The following is a 21,590-nucleotide window of genomic DNA, read 5'->3' on the forward strand; positions in this document are numbered from 1 at the left end:
CTAATTTTACTTTAAGTTAAAAATATAAAAAATGTAACGTTCTTGCTCTCTTTGTTTTATTCTGAAGAAGTATCCCACTTCTGACACCACTTGTTACGTTTTTTGCGCCCTTTGCTTTATTCAGGAGAAGTATCCCACTTCTGACACCAGTTGTTACGTTTTTTGCTCTCTTTGTTTTAATTTGAAGAAGTATCCCACTTCTGACACCACTTGTTACGTTATGCGTCTATGCTTTATCCCACTTGTGACGTTTTTTTTGCGCTCTTTGTTTTATCCTGAAGAAGTATCCCACTTCTGACACCAATTGTTGCGTTTTTGCTCTCTTTGTTTTAATTTGAAGAAGTATCCCACTTCTGACACCAGTTGTTACGTTTCTCTCTCTTAGTGTAACCAAAATATAAATAAAGTTCAAGTTCAGGTTGTCAGGCACCGCCGAAAAATATTAAACAAAGTCCTTTTATGAGATATGTTTCCATTTATTCAAGTTGTATCAAATCAAACTAAAGTTCAGGGTTTTCACTCAACAGCAACATCTACATACGTAAACTAATCCTTTTAACCAACTGTCCGATTTATCTAAACGCACTACAAACTAATCACTAACTACTATCATCTGACTGTCCAATGACTCCAGCTGTATCTCTTGGCTGACTCTCAACTAACTGCCAACTAGCTGCTCGGCAAAACTCCAAAGAACTCCAAAGAACTACAGCTATACCTCTCGGCTAACTCCCAACTAACTGCTCGGCAAACCTCCAAAGAACTCCAAAGAACTACAGCTATACCTCTCGGCTAACTCCAACCTAACTGCCCAACTCCAAGTGTCTCCTTCCCTTTTACTGACTCTAATTTACATCTCTATTCTTAGACTACTATTATTAGCTAGATACTCTATTCTAAGGATACATATTTATAAAATGCTATTCTTAACTAAACAATCTAAACTAAGGATATATATTTATAGGATGGCTATGAATACACATGCATGCCTAAAATAGGATGGCCCCTGAACTCTTTGTGACCCTGGCCAAAATTAGACATAGCACCTAGATACCATAACTAAAGATAGAACAATACTGAATATGCAAATTAAAGACTGACCCATGCAGCACAACTCCATCCTCTGCTAAAGATAGGCATTGGAATCACCAGAGAGCATAAGTATATAAATAACTCCAAAACTAAGACAAGGAAATCCCCTATCCATTCTTAGCTCAATGACTGACCCTTACTACAGACAGCTTATTAGTTAGGCTCTATAGATACACAATTACTGACCCCTTTATTTACATATCATCTCCACTACAGTGCCCTAATGTTCTCACCACCATTACTACATCATTAGCGCTCTCAGACTGACCACAGCCCTTTCTAGTCTACAAATGGCTCGGTTTACAGCTGGCGTTGACCATAACCGCCATCTCTATTTAACCCCTGCTGGTCTGCTGACCCAATAACTACAAACTAATTGGACATGCTAATTGTTACACCAAATTAATGATCCTAGTGATCTAATCTACCTATCATAGAGACTAACAAATTAAAACTACTTAAAACTACAATTATACTCAACCTTTATACACTAAAAAGCTTTCTACGTGGTGACCTTTGCCCAGTGCCTGTTTTACGACAAACTGGCCAGTAGGACCTGTAGCTCCAAAAATTATCAATTTCATTTGTGCGTTGTGTTTGTATTAATGTTAACTTTGTCGTCAAAAAGAAGCAACAGTAAATCGTCAGCTATTTACATCAGGATGATAGATAATAGAGATATTGAATACCATACACAGATATTATCAGCGGCAAGCCGATAAGTACATACACATGTAAATCTACATGTCAAATTGCACAGAAAACCTGGTATCTCAAGGTCATTAAGTGGCCTTGTATGTTGGTATCGGCATATCTTCTGGTATTTATTCTTTCATTATAAGCATCTATCTAAGACAAGAAAAAAAATGCTATTTTACTTTATTATCATTATTTATTATATTTTGTTAAACTTTGATGGAGATTTCCTATGTTAAAATGAATAAGGGAAGTAACTCTCTTTTAGCTTTATATTATTTTCCTTGTTGGCCCCGATTTCTCGAAACAAACTTAAGTAAGTCTAAATTCAAACTTAAGTCGTTTTTTAAACTTAAGTTTCCGTAACTGCATTTCTCGAAAAAACTTAAGTCATACAACCATCATAAGTACGTAAAAAACTTAAGTCTACTTGGAACGTAACTTAAGTAAAAAAAACAACTTAGTCTCACCTCAGTAAATATGGCGGGAGGCCGAAGAAGAAGAGCGAGACAACGAAGAAGGCATCAACGTCGTCGCCATCAAGATTTAGTGAGAGGGAGAGACATTCCAGACAGGTCTAACCCTTTGGAAGATTTATCTGAAGAGGGAATTTTTTCCCGATTTCGCTTTAGGGCAGACACTATTTTATTCATTTTGGGAACACTAAGGTTAGAAAGGCAGACGAGAAGGAGCAATCCCCTTCCTCCGCTTCTTCAACTCCTCGCCACATTGAGGTTTCTCGCGACAGGTGGCTTTTGCTCCCTTGTAGCAGACACATTTGAATATCTATCCTCGGTATCGGTCTACAGATGTTTGACCGTTGTTTGTAAACAACTTGCGGAGATGGCCAGACATTATGTATATATGCCAACAGGCCTACAGGCAGACGACACTAAAAAGCTTTTTTATAAAATCGCTGGTAAGTTGAACTTGAAACACCATCTAAAAGCAAAGTAGTATTCCTGTCAGCTTGACATCGCGTTATGAGACGCTGTACATGTGTTTATTGGTGACGTCAGAGGTCTAGGTCATCTGACGATGGGAGGTACTAATGAAATGAATGAAACCTGAATGGACCGGACTTTCTATTAGGCGATATACTTATATATTACGATGCAATCATACAGTAGAATTTCGGCCAGAGACAATAATTAATGTATTATGTTGAAAAATGGGATACATTTGACTTGTCAGTTATCACTAATCTATCGCTCGGAAATCCGACAACCTTAAAAGGTACACGCCCACCATAACAAATGTACACGTCTATGAATATAATGCACTATTAAACAATTTTCACTTAAGCTTTCTAATAATTTTTCACACATAGACAAATTCTACAATACAGCATGATGTTTCACAATAAGTGATTAACAACAAATTACATTTTTTCCCTTTTCATTTTATTGAATATGAATACATTGTGCATGCTGTACAGTTGGTATAGTAGACTAAACGAAGGTTGCACATTGTGCACACGGTGTGAACTACGAGTGGACACGGAGTGCACGAGATTTAGACTACAGGTAGACACGGAGTGCACGAGGTTTAGACACGGAAAGCACAAGATTTAGACTACAGGTAGACACGGAGTGCACTACATGTGGACACGGTGTCCACTACAGGTGGACATCGTGTCCAGGTAATATGTCCACTACATTCAGACCACAGACAGACTAGATAATGTGTTACAAGAGATATGAGAAAAGATATATTTATTCTGTAGTCAATATGGACTTTGACAGATGGAAATATTTATTGCGATCAGAAACATAATATTTATTGCAACATAAAATTGCCGTTAATTACTGGAATTCATTCGTACTGTAATGTTTATTTGTATTGATACATATAAAGTAAAATGTATCAATACATATTATCATACAATTTGTTTTATTTAAGGACGTTTAGTAGAAGTTATAAAAGCAAATTAACTGCGTACAGGTTGTTACGTTAATCACGTACTGGTTATGTCTCATCAAATAGTTAAAGTCCGCATTTCCCCAGTAAAAAAACCTATTTTTCTTAGCTAGTGATATATATATAGTTTAAACATTGACTTTTTATCAATCTTACTTTGGATAGTTCGATCCAAGGACGTAGATGAAATTCTTGTTAGAAAACATAAAGTGATGAATTCGAACCTTACGTTCAAAGTAAGATTTTCAGTGTTCGCAAATGGTCGCCTAAGAGATATTTTGATCAGCTAAATATTTTGATTAAAAAAGGATATATTGATGGGCATAATAATATCAAGGACATATAAACATAAACAGATGAAGTCCTTCATAAAATGTTTAACTATGTCTACATGGAATAAAGTTTTCAAAACGGCAAGGTGCGCGAAATATTTGTTAAGCCCTGTCAAATGTATATATATACGTAATGCATTTGCTTCATGGAACCTGGCGGGTTGCATATGAAAATTCATCCATAGACGTTAAAAGTCGGCATTAGAAATTACATTTTATTGTGTCAACCGATTGAGGAATCTGTAAGCACTGACTAAGAAAGCAATAATTTAGTATCGGGCATGTGGCTGCTTGCGAGCATCAACACTGATCAATGGACCGATCGCTAAAATTTAGGTCACATATGCCTGATAATAAATTAAACAGACAGAGTCAAAATGAATCCAACTTCTGCCCATTTAAACTGTAGATATATAGTTGTTGATTAAATTCTTATTTTTTTCATTATTATTTTAATTTTAGAAATTTTAGCTCCACTTCACGGCTGCCTGTCATGCCAATGTAATTGAGGGGGCCTTTAGTCTACTACCAACTGTACATATATACATTTTTGTAGGCCTTTTTTGTTACATGTGTTTACTTTTGGTATTTGTCTTTTGGTGTTCCAGTGTATTTTCCACTATGCTTTTTCAGGATTTTTTTTCTGCAAGACATATTCATTTTTTTTTACAAATTAATACCCTGGTATTTTTACCAAAGACATAATTTGACACCAATATTAATGAAATAAGAGTTTGCAAGTTAGGAAAAACAAATGTACAAGGAAATGCAAATTTACATGTACAGTACCTCTTATTTCTTTCTGCAGCTGGTTTTGAATCAACAAAAACATGAAATTTGAACATTGAACAATTTTATTATACATGTAAACACACACATATATGTGTATGAGATAACATATACATGTAAATATTCTCTGTGGTGGTATAAATATAACAGCTAAATATGTGATTTTAATTTTATTAAACTGCATGCTCACACAAACACACCCTCACACCTAAAGGTACATGCTCAAAATCACAACACACACAATCGCACACACTCCCTCATACACACACATATATATACACACATTCATTCCCCGGGCCTTTCTTGCCTCCATCATTTGTGTAAATGTATATTGATAATGTTCAATACATGTATTTGAAAACAAGAGGCCCAGAGGGCCTGTACCACTTACCTGGTTTGTAAAGCTATGAAATGTTCTGAATACAGGTCATTGAATCTATCCTGAAGAAAATTAAAAAAGTATTTACCTCTAATTTTCCTATTTGGCTTTGTTCATACTGTTCCAGGGGGTTAGAGCCAAAATTTATACAAATACCAGAGAATGTTTCTGGCCAAATTTGGTTACAATCCATGCAAAACAGTGTATGACAAGTACACCACACCATAGTGATTTAAAGGATTTACCTCTATTTCCCTATTGGGCCCGCCCCTCCTGCCCCCAGGGGGTCTGGGCCATGTAGTACTTAATGACTATTAGCAATTTAAATGAAATGTTGATGGACGGACGACAGATGGATGGACGGACATAAGCTCACTGGCCCTTTGGGCATAGGTGAGCTAAAAAGGAAATAACATATACAAGTAGTAGTTTGATATACGTTGGTAGATAATACAGAATAACCATGTGGATCTCGAGGACTAGAGTCAACTGAAAACAGAAACAAACAAAATACAAGTTTGCCACAGCGTTCCCGGCACGTAGAACTAGCTCATAAATATGCAAATTAGCATTATCTCCAAAGAGAGACCCGACAGCAAATGTGTATACATTATCGAATAATGCACATAATCCACATATTATCAAATAAATTGATGCAAACATGATTTTTAAACAAAACATTAAAGGAAAACGTTGCTACAAGAACAAAATTAGACAGGTATAATAAACGTCAAAAACATGAATTTCCATCAAAAATAGGCCATGTGCTTAATCTTACCACGTGTTCTCGAATGGTTACGCCATTCCAAAAATTCGGCCCGCTTCTAACAGCGTTTCCAGGCTCATATCCTTTGCCGATCTGCTCTAAACGATGTCAGGATTGTTCCTTAATCACCCTAACAGAACGTTTTCTTTATCGTCAACCTCAGTATTTTTTGAACATTCAATGTTTTGACGAGCCACCAACATAAGATGGCGGTGGCTAGACCAAAACACTTGGCCCCGAGAAATAATTGCAGTACCACGTGGTTTTTGATTGGCACCTGTCAAATTTCGACCAATCAAAACAGCGGATTTTGACGTCATGATGCTACCCACGTTGGAAATCACATGGTTTTTGTTTTGGCAATGTTAATAACTTTGCATGTGATATCAGAGCTCACAGTCGAAGCGAATAATATTCTTATATTGAAAAATATTTATAAGCAATTAAAGTAAATGGCTTGCCTTTCAAATAATCGATGATTACGTGACAATTTTTCTTCAAACAAGTGCGTGTTTGTTGTAAATAGCCAAGTGGGTGTTTCCCCTGGTGATGATGACATACATTCATCGAAATCGCGGAGGTTACCGCGAGAAATCGTGAGACAATTACAAAAATGGCGTCAACAGTGATTTCTTACTACGTGGAAAATGTCAAGATATAAAAGGAGAAACATGTAACAAAACGCACGTTCAACATCACTTGGAATTTGGTGAGTATATGGTCCTAGAGTTTTAACATCTCCTTGTGATTCTGTTCCTATCATGTCAACTTGTATATTCATCCTGGAATCGCCAACCAACATCATGACATGACAGCCCTGTACACGTTGCTGATATGTAGTTAGTGTGCTTACTGGATTCAGGTGTACACCTGATTTTCAGCTTCCTGGTAGAATTTTAGATTCCATCTTAAATATTTTACCTGTCACAAATGGATGCATTGGAAAAATATATTTTAGTTCATAGAATAGCTGGGAGAAATTTTGTGATGTTAGAGCAATCAAACATTTGAACTTACATTTAATAAGTAACACCACAGGGGGCAAGTGGACTAGACTCAGGAAGTAACATCGACGTGATATATTTAGACTTTAGTAAAGCGTTTGACAAGGTTTCACACAGATTTCTTATCCACAAATTGAGAAGCTACAATATTGGAGGGAAAAATTCTAAGTTGGATAACTGCATTCCTGGCCAACAACGTTCAAAGTGTCAGTCAATGGTCAACTATCAACAGAACTACCCGTCACCAGTGGCGTACCACATGGGTGTGTGCTGGGACCAATCCTATTCCTAATTTACATTAACGATATGCCAGATATGCTGGACTGCACAATAAAGCTATTTGCAGATGACACTAAACTATCAGCAAAAATCACATCAGATGATGACCGTTCTAAAACTGCAAGAAAATATCAACAAAATGTGTGACTGGACGTCGACATGGTTAATGAGCCTAAACACAGACAAATGTAAATTCTTGGAAATTGGAAACAATCTGGGAAACCATAATTATACCCTTACAACACAAGGCAACACGACTACTATCTCTCGAGTAACCATGGAAAAGGATCTTGGAGTCACTATAGACAACCAACTCAAATTCACAGCACAATGTAATGCAGCAGCCTTAAAAGCGAATAGGATGTTGGGAATAGTGTTCCGCACCTTCACCTATATGAGTCCGTCCATGTTTATTACTCTATACATATATATATACAAAACTTTAATTCGTCCCCATTTGGAATACGCAACCACAATCTGGTCAATCTGGTGATTAAATTACACTGGAAAACGTACAACGAAGAGCAACTAAAAGGATACCATCAATTCAAAACTTGTTGTATTCAGAGCGTATCAAGAAACTCAGGCTAAGTTTAGAATATAGAAGAAACAGGGCAGATGTGATTCAAGTCTACAAGATTTTAAACAAAATAGACATTCTGGATCAAACAACTATGTTCAGAGAACTAACAGGTATAGCAACTAGAGGACACTCGAAAAAACTCTTTAAAAAACGATTTAGGCTAAACTCAACCGAAAATTTCTTCAGTAATCGAGTAATTAAGACATGGAACTCGCTCTCAGAGGAAGTGGTTACATCTCCAACGCTTAATTGCTTCAAATCCAGACTGAACAAATTGTTGGTCAACCACCCAACCAAATTTCAACTAGTGAGTTAGTCAACTGAACTGTGTAGTGGTAGTATGAACTGTTAAACAACCAATAACATTTTAAATGGAAAGGTTATTTTTAACACCCAATAGGGTCACCATGATGTACCGTACATGTACAAAATCAATATTACAGGAACTAACGAACGATTACTAAGTGTCAAATATAGACACCTTTTAACGCAAACGAAAGTTTTAAACAAATAGTACGCGCATGTATAGTACTATACCAGTTGAAGAAAGCATCAACGTACATCAAACAAGCCCAGAAGCTTACCAAAGATGTCATTTCAGCGATTCAGCGATTCAATGAACATGGTTCGTACAGAAGATGAAAAGTGCTGGAATTTGGGGTCAGTGCTGGAAAAGTGCTTGAATTTTGGGTCAGTGCTGGAAAAGTGCTGGAATTTTTTCTTTAAATCCTTGAAAAGTGCTGGAAATTGAAACTTCATGCTCCCAGAACACTGACAAAAGCTCTGTTGTCAATCAATTTAACATAATTTCAGTAATCAGACATTACTTGGGATGACTTTGTTGTTTGATAAGAATGTGTAATTGAATCTAATTACTCTGACAAAATTGTACCAACAAATTGCTTGCAAAATTGTAGGCATGTTTTCTGAAAATTCTGATTTCGAGTCCAATGTAGAAGAAAAAAGAAGTGCTTGAAAATCTAGAAAAGGTGCTGGAAAAGTGCTTGAAAAGTGCTGGAATTTTGGTTTGAAAATCTGTACGAACCATGATGAAACTGGATGTTGTATATTTTGTATTTGGTGGATGGACTGATATACGTAACAGTCATGTGATTTTTTTCAGAAAATAAGAGATTTGTTAAATAATTAAAACGTCGGGATATTTACTATAAAGCAGAGAAAGGAACGACAGTCGCATATATAGGAATTTTACCCCTGCCTCAATTAAAGTTATTTTTTTCAAAGTAGTATACCTTTCCTAGAGTCATAGTCACGCGTTAATCTTCCGATAATCCATAATCACACACATGCCATGCAAAAGCATAATATGACTGAAGGTAATTAGGCCTTAAAGGTGGCATACAGATGTTTTAATATGAATCATGCACAGCATAGGAAGAGCAAAGCTCTTCTTGTTTATTTTATTTTCTATTTCATGTAGAAGACATAATGTAGAAATAAACGCCATTTGTTGACGTTATGTGACGTCATGATTCCTTGTGCTCGTCTTCGCCTTAGTGGATATTTTGATTGCATTCTATAGCTTTTAATTTTCAAAGTGTTATTATTTTTATTTAAAAAATAATAAAAAAATGTTTAATCACTCCTGTTATGCATTTGCATTAGTTAAATATATATTTACTGGGGAGAGCAGTACCGGAGCAACGCACAACCTCCCCAAATGTATGAAAAAATGGCGGCCGCAAACTGAAGCTGTCAGTGTGTAGGATTGAATTTTGAAGATTGTGTTTTTTCTTATATTTTCATGTATCGGTTACCTTAGAAGTGCTTTGCACTTCCTAGGAAGGGGCTGTGCCCTTATAAACAATGTCTATATAGTTAAATGCAATATTTTAATCCCAAATTACCGGCGCTTTCTGACTTGTGACATCTAAAGCAACATCCTAGTGGAGAGCGATTAGAGTGACTTCCCCTAAAATGTAATTATAATTTAATCGGTGTAGTCAGAGGTATTCGGATTTATTTTCTGAAAAAATCACATGACTGTTAGGTATATTCATCAGTTCATCCACCAAATACAAAATATCTATGACAACATCCAGTTTCATTGAACTGGCCCCCTGTGAGTAACACACAAAATGTGTTTTTTTGCAAATGTAAGAGGAGTAAATGTAGTGTCCAGACCAACACTAGCTGGATGTTCTACTGTTCTACTTGGTCACAGATGATAAACCTAGTCCAATCCTGATATTCTTGATCATCCCTCTTTTTTTCAAAGTCTTCACCCTCAAAGATATATATGAGACCCTTTAATATACCACCACTGTGGGTATTTTACTTGGGTGCCAAGTTTGTAACAGGAGAGGAGGTTGTAGTGACCAGACTGGGATTTGAACCTGCTTGTGACCTCAGAACACCAGTCAGATTCTCTACCAATATTGCCCTATCTGCATGTTCACCGATGATCGACCCTGTCCAATGATTCTGCTGCACAATATCTCAATTTAGTGGAAAATTTATGCTCAGGTAGATTTGATGACATATGCTTCAAAAGAATAATAAAACAATGACCATGCTTGAACAATAAACACATTAACAGTTGTGAATTAAAATCTTCTATAACAGCTAGTGTTTTAATGTTAAATCATATTCTTAAGTAAGATTGCTGTATTTCTGAGAACATTTATAAATAAGCAATAAAAACTTCTAAAAATTCATTTCCATGACACTATGATATACTTTAAATTAATATAGGAAAAAAGTTTTTAAAATATATATATATATTTTTAATGGATTATCTCCCCTGAACTGTGATGGCTTAAACAGTATATGATGCAGTACATAAGATAACACTACAATAGTTCTTGTTATCCCAAAAGATTTATGGTATTTATGTATATATTAGGATAAATACTGAACTATATTGCAGTCTTTTAAACCATGCATACACTTCTGATCACTGACCCTGCTCCAAGGGGGGGGGGGGGGGGGGGGGGGGGGGGGGGGGGTGGATAGGGGAAAGGTGGTAGTGGTGGTGTTGTGGTGCATCATAGCCAATACATATATTATCTGTAATAGAAGCTGTAAATTCTGGTGGCCAGTTGGGGTGAAAATACATTGTTTTAGTTGCCTTACTTTTACAGTTGCTACAAATGTCAGATTCACCTTTCCAAAATATACAGTAAAAAATTTCATATGGTATTCTATCTGTTCGGTATTTTTACAATGTAATAGGTTCATATCAACCACTATACACCAACGCCAATGAACTCTTTGTAATACCCAATGCTTGTCTAGTCAGTATTTAATAATTCATACATATTGCTCTATATGTATGGAGATGTGTTTCATAGGCTAATATATGTGCTTAATATAATTGTGTGTGAATTGGCTATTCTAAAACACTTTCAAATTGACTCTCATAACATTTTACCTGTTCACGATCAATTTATCAGTATCAGGTAAAAAAAGTGAAAGAATGGATGGGTCTGGATCACAATAACTTTGGAGGAAGGTGAGACTTACTGTGTTGATTGCTGTAAAATTTTGACAGTTAATTATCTGTGGTTAGTTTGGTTTATTTTGTAATATCAGTTGCCAGGGTAATTAACAGATAACATACACAATCCCCATATCATTTTTAACCAAAGAAATTGAAAAGGACACCACATTTTTTCTGAAAGCCGATGCCAGTTATACCAATGAACCCCACTTTATGATCAAAGAATTGAACCCCATTTATGGAACACCCAGTGCAAACCCTGGATCATATTTCCTTGAAGGGTATTGCAGAAGTATCACTCCACTGCAGGTCTATAATACAAAACACCCGAACCATATACTCTTTGACCTTAGACAGTATATGTTAAGTAGTTATCTCCCCTTCATATTTGATTAATACCTGTAGTCTTAATGATGCTAACCGCCGACAAGTTGTGTTTTTCCTCTATCATAAACAGGATCAGACAAATTAGAATTTTTCCTCAGTTACAAGAATTACTTTATACCATTACCACCATTGAAAAGTCTGAGCTTCTTATTTAAATTCAAGATATTAAAAATAATTAATTGCGTCCTGGAAAAGTCTATGTCACTATGCTCTTTATGGATGAAATAATTGTTGTGCATCCACCAAAAGTAAAATATGTTATATTTACATAATTATATACCAATTATAGTTCAAAGGATAAGTATCTTTTATGCTCTGTCGGCGGTGGAGCATCTTAAATCAATAGTCTGAATCAACCAATTACGTACTATTTGAAATATTTAAAAAAAAAAAAAAAAAAAGAGTATAAATCTGCCCAGCATTATATATACATATATAACCACTTTAAGCAATTAACTCTGCTGTTTGTACGTAATAGTTTTAAGTTGGTTCTTGAAGAATATAAATGTATACATATACTAGAAAAAAATTCTGTCTCAGTATATCAGTGTATATACAGTATTACCCTATAAATATACATGTTCAGAATTCATTGTGTCAATATCTTATTGATTATTGATGAATAATGTTCTCAGCTACGTAGATCTAGAGTACCAGGTAAGTATTGATTTGCTAATGAGGTCAAATTTTACACACCACTGCTTGATGAACATGTAAGGCAGTAGACTAGAAATTTTCTGACTTAAACAAACCTCAAACAAGTTGTCTCACAATAACTTGCATATGTACTTACAGATATATGGGAATGGGGTGATTGGAATTATTTTATTCTATGTCATATTAACAGCGAGGGTGATTTAAGGATGTGTCAGGATCTGAAGGTAGAGAAAAGTCAGAGTACCCAGAGAAAGATCCCACCACTGACCTGAGGTCAGCAGTTTTTGGCCTTGCAACCCAGAGGTCAAGGTAGTGGTACCGGTAATATATCTGAACAGTTAAACCACTAGGTAGCCCCTTAAAGGCATGAGATGTCAAATTGTTATCATCTACAATCCTGTCCATGTTGTTATAGATCTCTTGGATACACATTGCTCCACGGAGCCTATATTCTTTAGCTTGAAAAGGGGGCCAGGGACTTTTGAATTAGTCATTTCTAGTCATAAAAATTGAAATTGTAAATCTAATAAACATGTTAAAAGTTCAAATAAAATCAAAACTGCAAATCTGAAGTATCAATTTGGATAATTCAGATATCAATTTATAAACAATATTGCCATTTTCAATGAGGAATGGGGCCCAAAATGCTCTACAGAATAGACTCTGATCCTATTAATGTTTCCTTATTCACCATCAGTATGGTAACTTAGGGGTGCTGTCTATTTCTATTCATCAGAGGTTCACTTAGACAAGTAGTATCAACGACGTCTTGTACCAAAATTATGTCTGTACCAAAATGTTCATCAAAATAAGTTCTGTACAAAATAGGTCTGTCACTTAGACAAAGGTCCTGTGTGTATCAAAAGGCCTTACTAGCGAAATAGGTCATGTCCTGTACAAAATAACGGTCATGTCTGTACAAAATTAGGTCCTGTACCAAAATAGGTCATGTCCTGTACCAAAATTAGGTCCTGTCCTGTACCAAAATAAGGTTCTGTCCTGTACCAAAATAAGGGTCATGTCCTGTACCAAAATTAGGTCCTGTCCTGTACCAAAATAGGTCCTTTCCTATGTCCTGTACCAAAATTAGGTCCTGTCCTGTACCAAAATTAGGTCCTGTCCTGTACCAAAATTAGGTCCTGTCCTGTACTAAAATTAGGTCCTGTACTGTACCAAAATTAGGTCCTGTACTGTATGGAGTCGTAAAATAAGGTCCTGTCCTGTACCAAAATTAGGTCCTGTCCTGTACCAAAATTAGGTCCTGTACTGTATGAGAATAAGGTCCTGTCCTGTACCAAAATTAGGTCCGACAAGATGTACGTGTATCAATGATGGTCTGTCCTGTACCAAATTAGGTCACTGTGACAAACATTGTCACTTTTAAACCCGAACCAATTTAGGTCAAGGCTATATTACCATGCCACTAGTAATCAACATCTGGGTTTCGGGTTCAAATCCCACAGAGAGGGTTGCCAGGTACTGGTAATAGATTGGTAGTGTTTCTCTGGACTTGGGACAAAAACAAACCTTATTAAACATGCAGCGGTTTGCTAATAGATACTAGATTGATTTTTTGTGATGTGAGATGATGTAAATTAACCTATCATTATAAATTGACATAGTCAAGGGTCATTAATAATTAATACATTGATCCCTAATGTCATGATTGTGTTGTAGGCTGCACTTCACACATGCCATGATGACGCCTCCTTTGGTTGAAAACGTGAAGGGATTTGTATACAGCAAACCTCCTCTCGTCATTTTCATGATATGTCTCGGTGGCTGTGCAGTGGTTCTGCTGACCTTGGCCTATATTGTGAAGGTCAATGACCAGCTTATTAATCCTGATTTAACAAAGGTAAGTGTTCCAGTGAACTGTATTAGAAATAATTAATTTAAGTCTTATAATGGCATTAAGCGGTCATGAACACATGTGCTTCCCAAACAGACTTTCAAGACAAAAAGATAGAATTTCAAGTGATGTTTTGATTTTATATTGAATTATGCATTGAGTCAAAGAACCAAGTATTTTATCATAACCCTTTATATATATCCTGTCATGACAACATGTACAAAATGTATGTTACTGCACACTAGGGCCTGCCGTGATAATGACCTAGAGTGTGGCATGGTCATGGCATGTACCTGCGTATAGTGTGCAACCCAATTTTATGTATTGTCTGATTGAATCATTTATATCCCAACTTAATTATTCCCTCAATATCTTGTCAAAATATATGATGGTGAGAAAGGGTTATTTTTTTTCTGCATTCTATTCATTTCCTACCGGTAAATCTTTTCCATAAATGACAAGAAAATTCAATCAATTATCTTAACCAATAATTAAATTAAATAAGTCATTGGATACTAACCAATGATCAATTATAAAGTTTAGTCGTTTATACACAACACTACTGAAAATTCATGTTCATTACATTATATAGATCATTGCATGCTGTTGACTGTTAGGTTAGAGTTCTTTAAGGCTCATATCTCAGACTTACGATTCCTTTGTAATGTTTTATATGTTATTACTGTATTTGACCTGTGTCCATGGCACTTTTAAAAGTAATCGGGAAAAATTAGGGGAGTTTAAAAGAGCCAAATTTGAACTACCCTAATATTAGAGCAGAAAGTAAGAAATCAATCAATTTACAAAAGAAATAAAATAAAGAAACCAGTTTAGTTTTCATATTTTCATATGTCTTCATTTAATTTGAGGTGAATGAATTCGAAATTGAGACTTCAAAATAGTTGGGGGGATGGAGGCACTTATTTGGTCAAATACGGAAACTAGTTTGTACAGTTATTCCAAAAGCTTTTATCTAAATTGTTTTCAAATATTCACATTATATTACTAGGTTATATTAGGCAGTCATACAAAACTCAAACTCTAAAATCTAGCCAACAAAATAATTCAATCTACTGTTGTTATCTTATGCCACAGGATTGGAATCATATTATTATTAAAAAAAAATGGAAATCTAGCCAATGAGATAATTCAAGCTACTGATGTTATCTTATGTTACAGGATTGGAATCATATTATTATAAAAAAAAAATGGAAATCTAGCCAATGAGATAATTCAAGCTACTGTTGTTATCTTATGTTACAGGATTGAAATCATATTATTATAAAAAAAAAATGGAAATCTAGCCAATGAGATAATTCAAGCTACTGATGTTATCTTATGTTACAGGATTGAAATCATATTATTATAAAAAAAAAATGGAAATCTAGCCAATGAGATAATTTAATCTATTGTTGTTATCTTATGTCACAGGATTGAAACCATATTATTATAAAAAAAAAATTGGAAATTTAGCCAACAAGACAATTCAATCAATTGTTATTATCTTTTGTCATGGGATTGGAATTATTATATTAAAAAAATGGAAATTAGCCAACAAGATAATTCAATCAATTGTTTTTTTTATATAATAGGATTGGAATCGTTTTCTTGATAATTTTTCGGAGCTGGAATTTTGTATGATCGGAAACTCTACTACATATCCTGATGATGTGCCGTCTGGATCCTCCAAGTTAACGGACAAACTGGATGTGATCAGTAACCGGCTGGTGGGGTCACCAACTACCACCGAAAGGTCACCGCAGACAGGGGATAATGTTGTGTAAGTCTCGTATCATTATAGATAAGCACTTAGAAAATTTAAACTACAACTGGAATGGATCAGCATAACTTTGTGTACCACTATGTAAATATTTTTATTGATGATTTATCAATGAATAAAATTTACCGATGTAATATAAGTGTTAAGCATGGTGCATGATCAGATAAACTTAAACAACCTGAATTGATTAGATTGAGGTTGGAATGTTTTGTTTTGTTTGTTTTTTTGCAAAATTTTGTAATGAGTATTTACTGTATTCGTGGTAATTAGCGCCTATGCAGCTTAAAAAATTAACAAGGGGGTGAGGGGAGCTTACTAGGTAACGAAAAATGTAAGTCTACAAAAAGTCAGCCAAACTCTTTCTATATTCCATGTAATATATACAGTTGTAAAACATGGTTAAATCCATGGGATGGGAGGGGGGCATTTATATAACGTCAACTCCTCCAGAAGGGCGTTAATTACAGCAAATACGGTAATATCTTTTTGCTTTGACTTTATAAACATTTAAAGCTGAATATGTTATCCCTTCATTTCAGTAATACATCCCTAACCATGATGGTAGAAATGAGACCAACTCCACATTTCAACGAGATCACACAAAATGTAACATTCCTGTTGTCAACGGTAACCGGCAGCCAGATTGGACTTTCAGGTATACAGATATATGTTAAGCTCTCTGCTGAAAATGTTTCTATCAAAAACTAGCTAGTTATAACCAAAAATATATGGATGCATCTCTTAAAAATTCACATCACATACATGTACCATAAATCCTGTGTGCAGTACGCTGTGACATTAACTTCCAGGTCAGATTAGAAGGATATGGCCTTGCTATTACATTATTCTATCACAATTAGTGTAAAGATGTTATGTTGAAGCCTGTAATAAAGCTGAATCAGGCAGAAATATTCTACAGTAACCAGCTTTGAACCAAAAGTCAGAAGTCAACATTGGGTATATCTTTGTATTGAAATAGAAAAGTTTTTCAGCACTAACATGATAGATAAAGATACATGGTTGGGCACCACAACACACCACATAATTTTCATGAAACTGATATATAGGACAACTTTTAATATTGAATCTTTGAGAAGTAATGGAAAGGCTGCAAGTTAATTATACATGATGGGACATTTTAATAGAATTAATGAATATGAGACTTTGTGATCGAACAATTTCTAATTACATAACCATTTGTTAGATGTTTTAGGCAGACATTTTAAATACAATACAACTCTCCTACTATGTTTTTTAAGTAATAACCATGAAGTTATTGTCCTAAACTTTCTTTGACCTTTCTGTGACCTTTTGATGACCTTGTCAATGTATTTTCTTGTTGATTTTCTAGGTGCAGCAGCAGACATGGAGATGAATGTGACCATGAATTTCCCGTTTGACTGGAACAACACTGAGTGTTCTGGGAGTGTCTGTCCTACTGTACATATCCTAACCTGTATTAATCTACAGGCCCCTGCTGCCTTTTTCCCAAGCACACGGTAAGTCTGGTACATGTCCTCAGTTATATATATTTGTTGCCATTTTTGGTTAACTCAGTATATTAAGGTGCATGTAAGAACCCAAAAGCCAGATTAGTCTGAAAACTGTCTAAAAAAGAAAACCAGATGATGTTACGCATGGGTAGATTTCTTGATGAGTATCTATGTTAAAATTTCATATTTATAAAGCCAAACGCCCTGTTTGTGCGCCATATGTATGATAGCCTTGTGGAAGTTTTCAGTAGTATACTTCAGTGAGATTGTACTCTACTGTGGCATTCCTTTGGTGCTTACACACATAAAAATTAAAAACATACTGCAGCCTCCCAAAACTCTGCTACTCTGTTATAATTACTGGTCTCAAGAACATGTTGTACATGTATAACCTATCTTCTAACAAACAGTTCATACCTCCTTTATCTACAGACAAGTTGGCACATGCTACAGTTACGCAAATGACTCCAGTAATGAAGTGCATACAAAAATGCAGAGTTACCAGGGCAACCAGTTCACCTTGTTACCAACAATAGCCTCACAGTGTCTGGACACACCGGTCATCAAGGTCAAGCACAAAGTGGACCCCAGGTTTACAATGATGCTTACTTTGGTAAGTAACTATATCATTAGGAAGGGACATGAATAAATATATAGAAAGAATTTTGTAAACAATGCACATTAAACTTCTGTCATACAGTCAATAAGCTTAATAAGACCCTGTAGTAGGAGTTCAGAATGATCTTCATTTCAGATTTTTTGTCACAATTTTTCGTAAATTAATTGTCTGCAAAAAATATACAAAATATTAATCGCATGCAAAAATAAGTTTGCTTACTGTATTTGATAATGACTGAATGATAAGAACATTGATGTCTATGTTCTACAATGGAAATTTCAACTACTCTGCTGTTCAGTAGTCTGATGCTTGTATTCAGGTCAGCACCAAAGGAATTATAGTTTTTCTGATTTAGATACCTGTATCATGGATTCCATGTAATCCCTGCAGTCTGTAATTGTTAATACTTTAAACCCATCAGGAGGACCGATCCGTCATCAATCTTCACCTGATGCACACAAGCTACTTCCTGTTTGTGATGTTTATCACGCTCTTCTGTTACGCGATCATCAAGGGGCGGACAAGCAAGATCAAAACCCACAACTACTCAGAGGTATATCACAGAGCGTTGATGTGTCGGGGAGTGTCTAAGTGATCTTCTAAAGATAATTCAGGGTTTGGTGTGTGAAGAGAGAAAAGAGTTACTGTGTAAGAGTAAGGACCTACGTCCAATACATTGGGGAATGTCAGATAAATGTTTACTATTTTGTTTATTGTTTGTTTGTTTGAGTTTTGACGGCCCATCGACAACTGAGGGCCAATCTACAAGTCATGCATTAGTTTGAAAGCTCCAGATAGAAGATAGATAATGAATACATCTAATAGATCAGGATAAGACATAGACAAGTAGGAACTAAAGCGCAGATTGTACATTTTGATTTTATACAAAAAATTGTATGGGATAAAATAGTTTTGGCTAAAACACATGGGAAAACATTGGAACAATAAAATGTTGAAATGATATGTTGATAAGGTAGGAAAATGTTCATATTTTGTTAGAAATGCTGATTTATTTTGAGATAATTGATAATATGATTACAGAAAACCTCCAATAGAGAGTCTTATTTGTTTAGTCATGCAGTATGTAAATCAACTCAGTAACTACTGGTACATGTAGTTAAAAAAGAATAAAGATCAATTAGGATTTTGTTTTATTCTTTCTAGTTTCTTTCATTTTTACCATGACAAGCATTGTTACATTTTATTAAAGACCAACAGGCATGATTTCCTATTGATTTTAGAAAAAGTTTTTTTTTTTTCCCAAGAAATTGCCACGTTCTTTTTACATTGTAGGTGAATTCTTATGCCTGAAAAGCTGAGAAGCTAGCAGAGATTGATAGCAGTCGTCCTCTGTACTGTGACTTCTGTATTTAACAACCTTCCAGGTCTGATTGTTGTGATACATACAGCTGACATCGACATGTGTGGGTGTGTTCTGTGTAAGGCTTCAATTTAATGTTAAACAAATATGTCTGTGATGAAGACTTCTGGCCATATGATTGGCATCCTCGTAGTGTAAAACCCAACACCACAGATACTCACATTAAAGTGGAATATACATCAGACACCTACCAATAGAAATACTCCAATACTCCTTGTGAGACATAAAAACATTAATCTGGAGGAAAAAATTCCCTTTGAGCAAAGCTCGGGATGCATGTCAAACTTTGACCTGAATTTATTTGATATTTAATGAACCAGTCACATAGATTTAGAAATCTTTTGTTCTGGGTTTTGTTTCAATGTGTTACCGGCCTCTATAAAGGAACAACGATTGTCTAAGGTAACCTTGGGCTGATTGTGAAACTGACTTCTTGATTTAAATATGTGATGCATCACCTTAACTTGGATATATATCCAGTGCAAAGGCTGATTTCTTGTAATCAGCCACCTTCAGTAGTGTTACTGATCCCCTTCGTTTGAACTTTTCTTGGCAATGCTACGTACAGACACTTTTATAAAGATACTTGTTGCAACATTTGAATACCAGTATCAGGATCTGTGTGATGGACCAGCTTACAGTGCTGACGTGTGTTACACTCAACGCTTAAACATGGACATCTCATGTTTGAGGCCCAGTCCAATTTCAAACAAACTAAATATAAAAGTAAGGATATTCCTTATGCTGAGCGCAGTAAGGATATTCCTTTTATATATGCTCAGCAGAGTAAGGATATGCATTATGCTTAGCAGAGTAAGGATATTCCTTATGCTTAGCAGATTAAGGATATTTCTTATGCTGAGAGGAGTAAGGATATTCCTTATGCTCAGCGGAGTAAGGATATTCCTTATGCTTAGCAGAGTAAGGATATTCCTTATGCTGAGAGGAGTAAGGATATTCCTTATGCTGAGGTGAGCAAGGATATTCCTTATGCTTAGCAGAGTAAGGATATTCCTTATGCTGTGCTGAGTAAAGATATTCCTTATGCTTAGCAGAGTAAGGATATTCCTTATGCTCAGCTAAGTAAGGATATTCCTTATGCTCAGCGGAGTAAGGATATTCCTTATGCTCAGCAGAGTAAGGATATTCCTAATGCTGTGCGGAGTAAAGATATTCCTAATTCTCAGCGGAGTAAGGATATTCCTAATGCTGAGTGGAGTAAAGATATTTCTAATTCTCAGCAGAGTAAGTATATTCCTTATGCTCAGCGGAGTAAGGATATTCCTTATGCTGAGTGGAGTAAGGATATTCCTTATGCTCAGCGGAGTAAGGATATTCCTTATGCTCAGCGGAGTAAGGATATTCCTAATGCTCAGCGGAGTAAGGATATTCCTAATGCTGTGCGGAGTAAAGATATTCCTAATTCTCAGCGGAGTAAGGATATTCCTAATGCTGAGTGGAGTAAGGATATTCCTAATGCTGAGTGGAGTAAAGATATTTCTAATTCTCAGCAGAGTAAGTATATTCCTTATGCTCAGCGGAGTAACGATATTCCTTATGCTGAGCAGAGATAAGATAAACCTTGACATGAATCTGTGTTATATTAACACTATGTATATTGTTATTGTTGGAAATTATTCTGAAAAGACCTGGACAACTGCCTGAGTGAATCTCGAGGAGATACGTGCAATTTATAGTGCTATTTTTCGGAAATTTTCTTAAGGCATTATTATTTCACTAACCAGCAATATTGAGTACAACATATTGTAGTGTTTCTAGATAGTGAGTATTAGTAGTAGTGGGTGTAAAAATGGAGATTAGTATGAACCTGGTAAATGAAGAAATGCTATTGTAGTGTAATCATACATCCCTTGTACATTTATACACCGGTCACATCATGGTCTACATGTAAGTGTTACAGTTCTGTGTTTAAATCATATGGGTACAGATATCCTTATATCATCTACATGTATACATATATTCCGAAGGATCAATGTCACTCGTCCTTTTCAATCCACATATACTAGAGGACCCACATTGGAGTAACGAACAACATTATACTATGCACATAGGGTTATTTTGTCAATATCATATTCAATCGTATACACTTTAGGACCA

General features: G+C 35.5%; 3 protein-coding genes across 3 annotated transcripts in view; all 3 read left to right on the forward strand.

The window, feature by feature from the left end:
• The window catches only part of LOC138331950 (uncharacterized), a 55,194-nt gene that overhangs the window by 502 nt on the left and 33,102 nt on the right, over positions 1 to 21,590 (forward strand). The window lies entirely within an intron of this gene.
• Positions 6,542 to 20,407, forward strand: LOC138331946 (transmembrane protein 248-like). The gene is made up of 8 exons (XM_069279841.1): positions 6,542 to 6,683; positions 14,025 to 14,205; positions 15,792 to 15,979; positions 16,519 to 16,634; positions 17,331 to 17,478; positions 17,905 to 18,085; positions 18,513 to 18,644; positions 19,385 to 20,407. The coding sequence occupies exons 2-8, from the start codon at positions 14,044 to 14,046 to the stop codon at positions 19,400 to 19,402; spliced, it is 945 nt and encodes a 314-aa protein (XP_069135942.1). The 5' UTR covers positions 6,542 to 6,683; positions 14,025 to 14,043; the 3' UTR covers positions 19,403 to 20,407.
• Positions 20,028 to 21,046, forward strand: LOC138330684 (small ribosomal subunit protein bS6-like). Its single transcript, XM_069278226.1, has 2 exons — positions 20,028 to 20,120; positions 20,525 to 21,046. Exons 1-2 carry the CDS (start codon positions 20,028 to 20,030, stop codon positions 21,044 to 21,046), a joined length of 615 nt encoding a protein of 204 aa, XP_069134327.1.

The sequence above is a fragment of the Argopecten irradians genome, chromosome 9 (assembly GCF_041381155.1).
Source record: "Argopecten irradians isolate NY chromosome 9, Ai_NY, whole genome shotgun sequence".
Taxonomy (NCBI): Eukaryota; Metazoa; Mollusca; class Bivalvia; order Pectinida; family Pectinidae; genus Argopecten; species Argopecten irradians.

What these genes read in the sequence shown, in the direction of transcription:
- LOC138331946 (XM_069279841.1), top strand. Translation starts at nt 14,044, where the DNA reads ATGATGACGCCTCCTTTGGTTGAAAACGTGAAGGGATTTGTATACAGC. An exon ending in TTAATCCTGATTTAACAAAG is followed by an intron (nt 14,206 to 15,791) that starts GTAAGTGTTCCA and finishes TTTATATAATAG; the next exon opens with GATTGGAATCGTTTTCTTGA. An exon ending in TTACAATGATGCTTACTTTG is followed by an intron (nt 18,086 to 18,512) that starts GTAAGTAACTAT and finishes TAAACCCATCAG; the next exon opens with GAGGACCGATCCGTCATCAA.
- LOC138330684 (XM_069278226.1), top strand. Translation starts at nt 20,028, where the DNA reads ATGCTACGTACAGACACTTTTATAAAGATACTTGTTGCAACATTTGAA. An exon ending in GACCAGCTTACAGTGCTGAC is followed by an intron (nt 20,121 to 20,524) that starts GTGTGTTACACT and finishes CCTTATGCTTAG; the next exon opens with CAGAGTAAGGATATTCCTTA.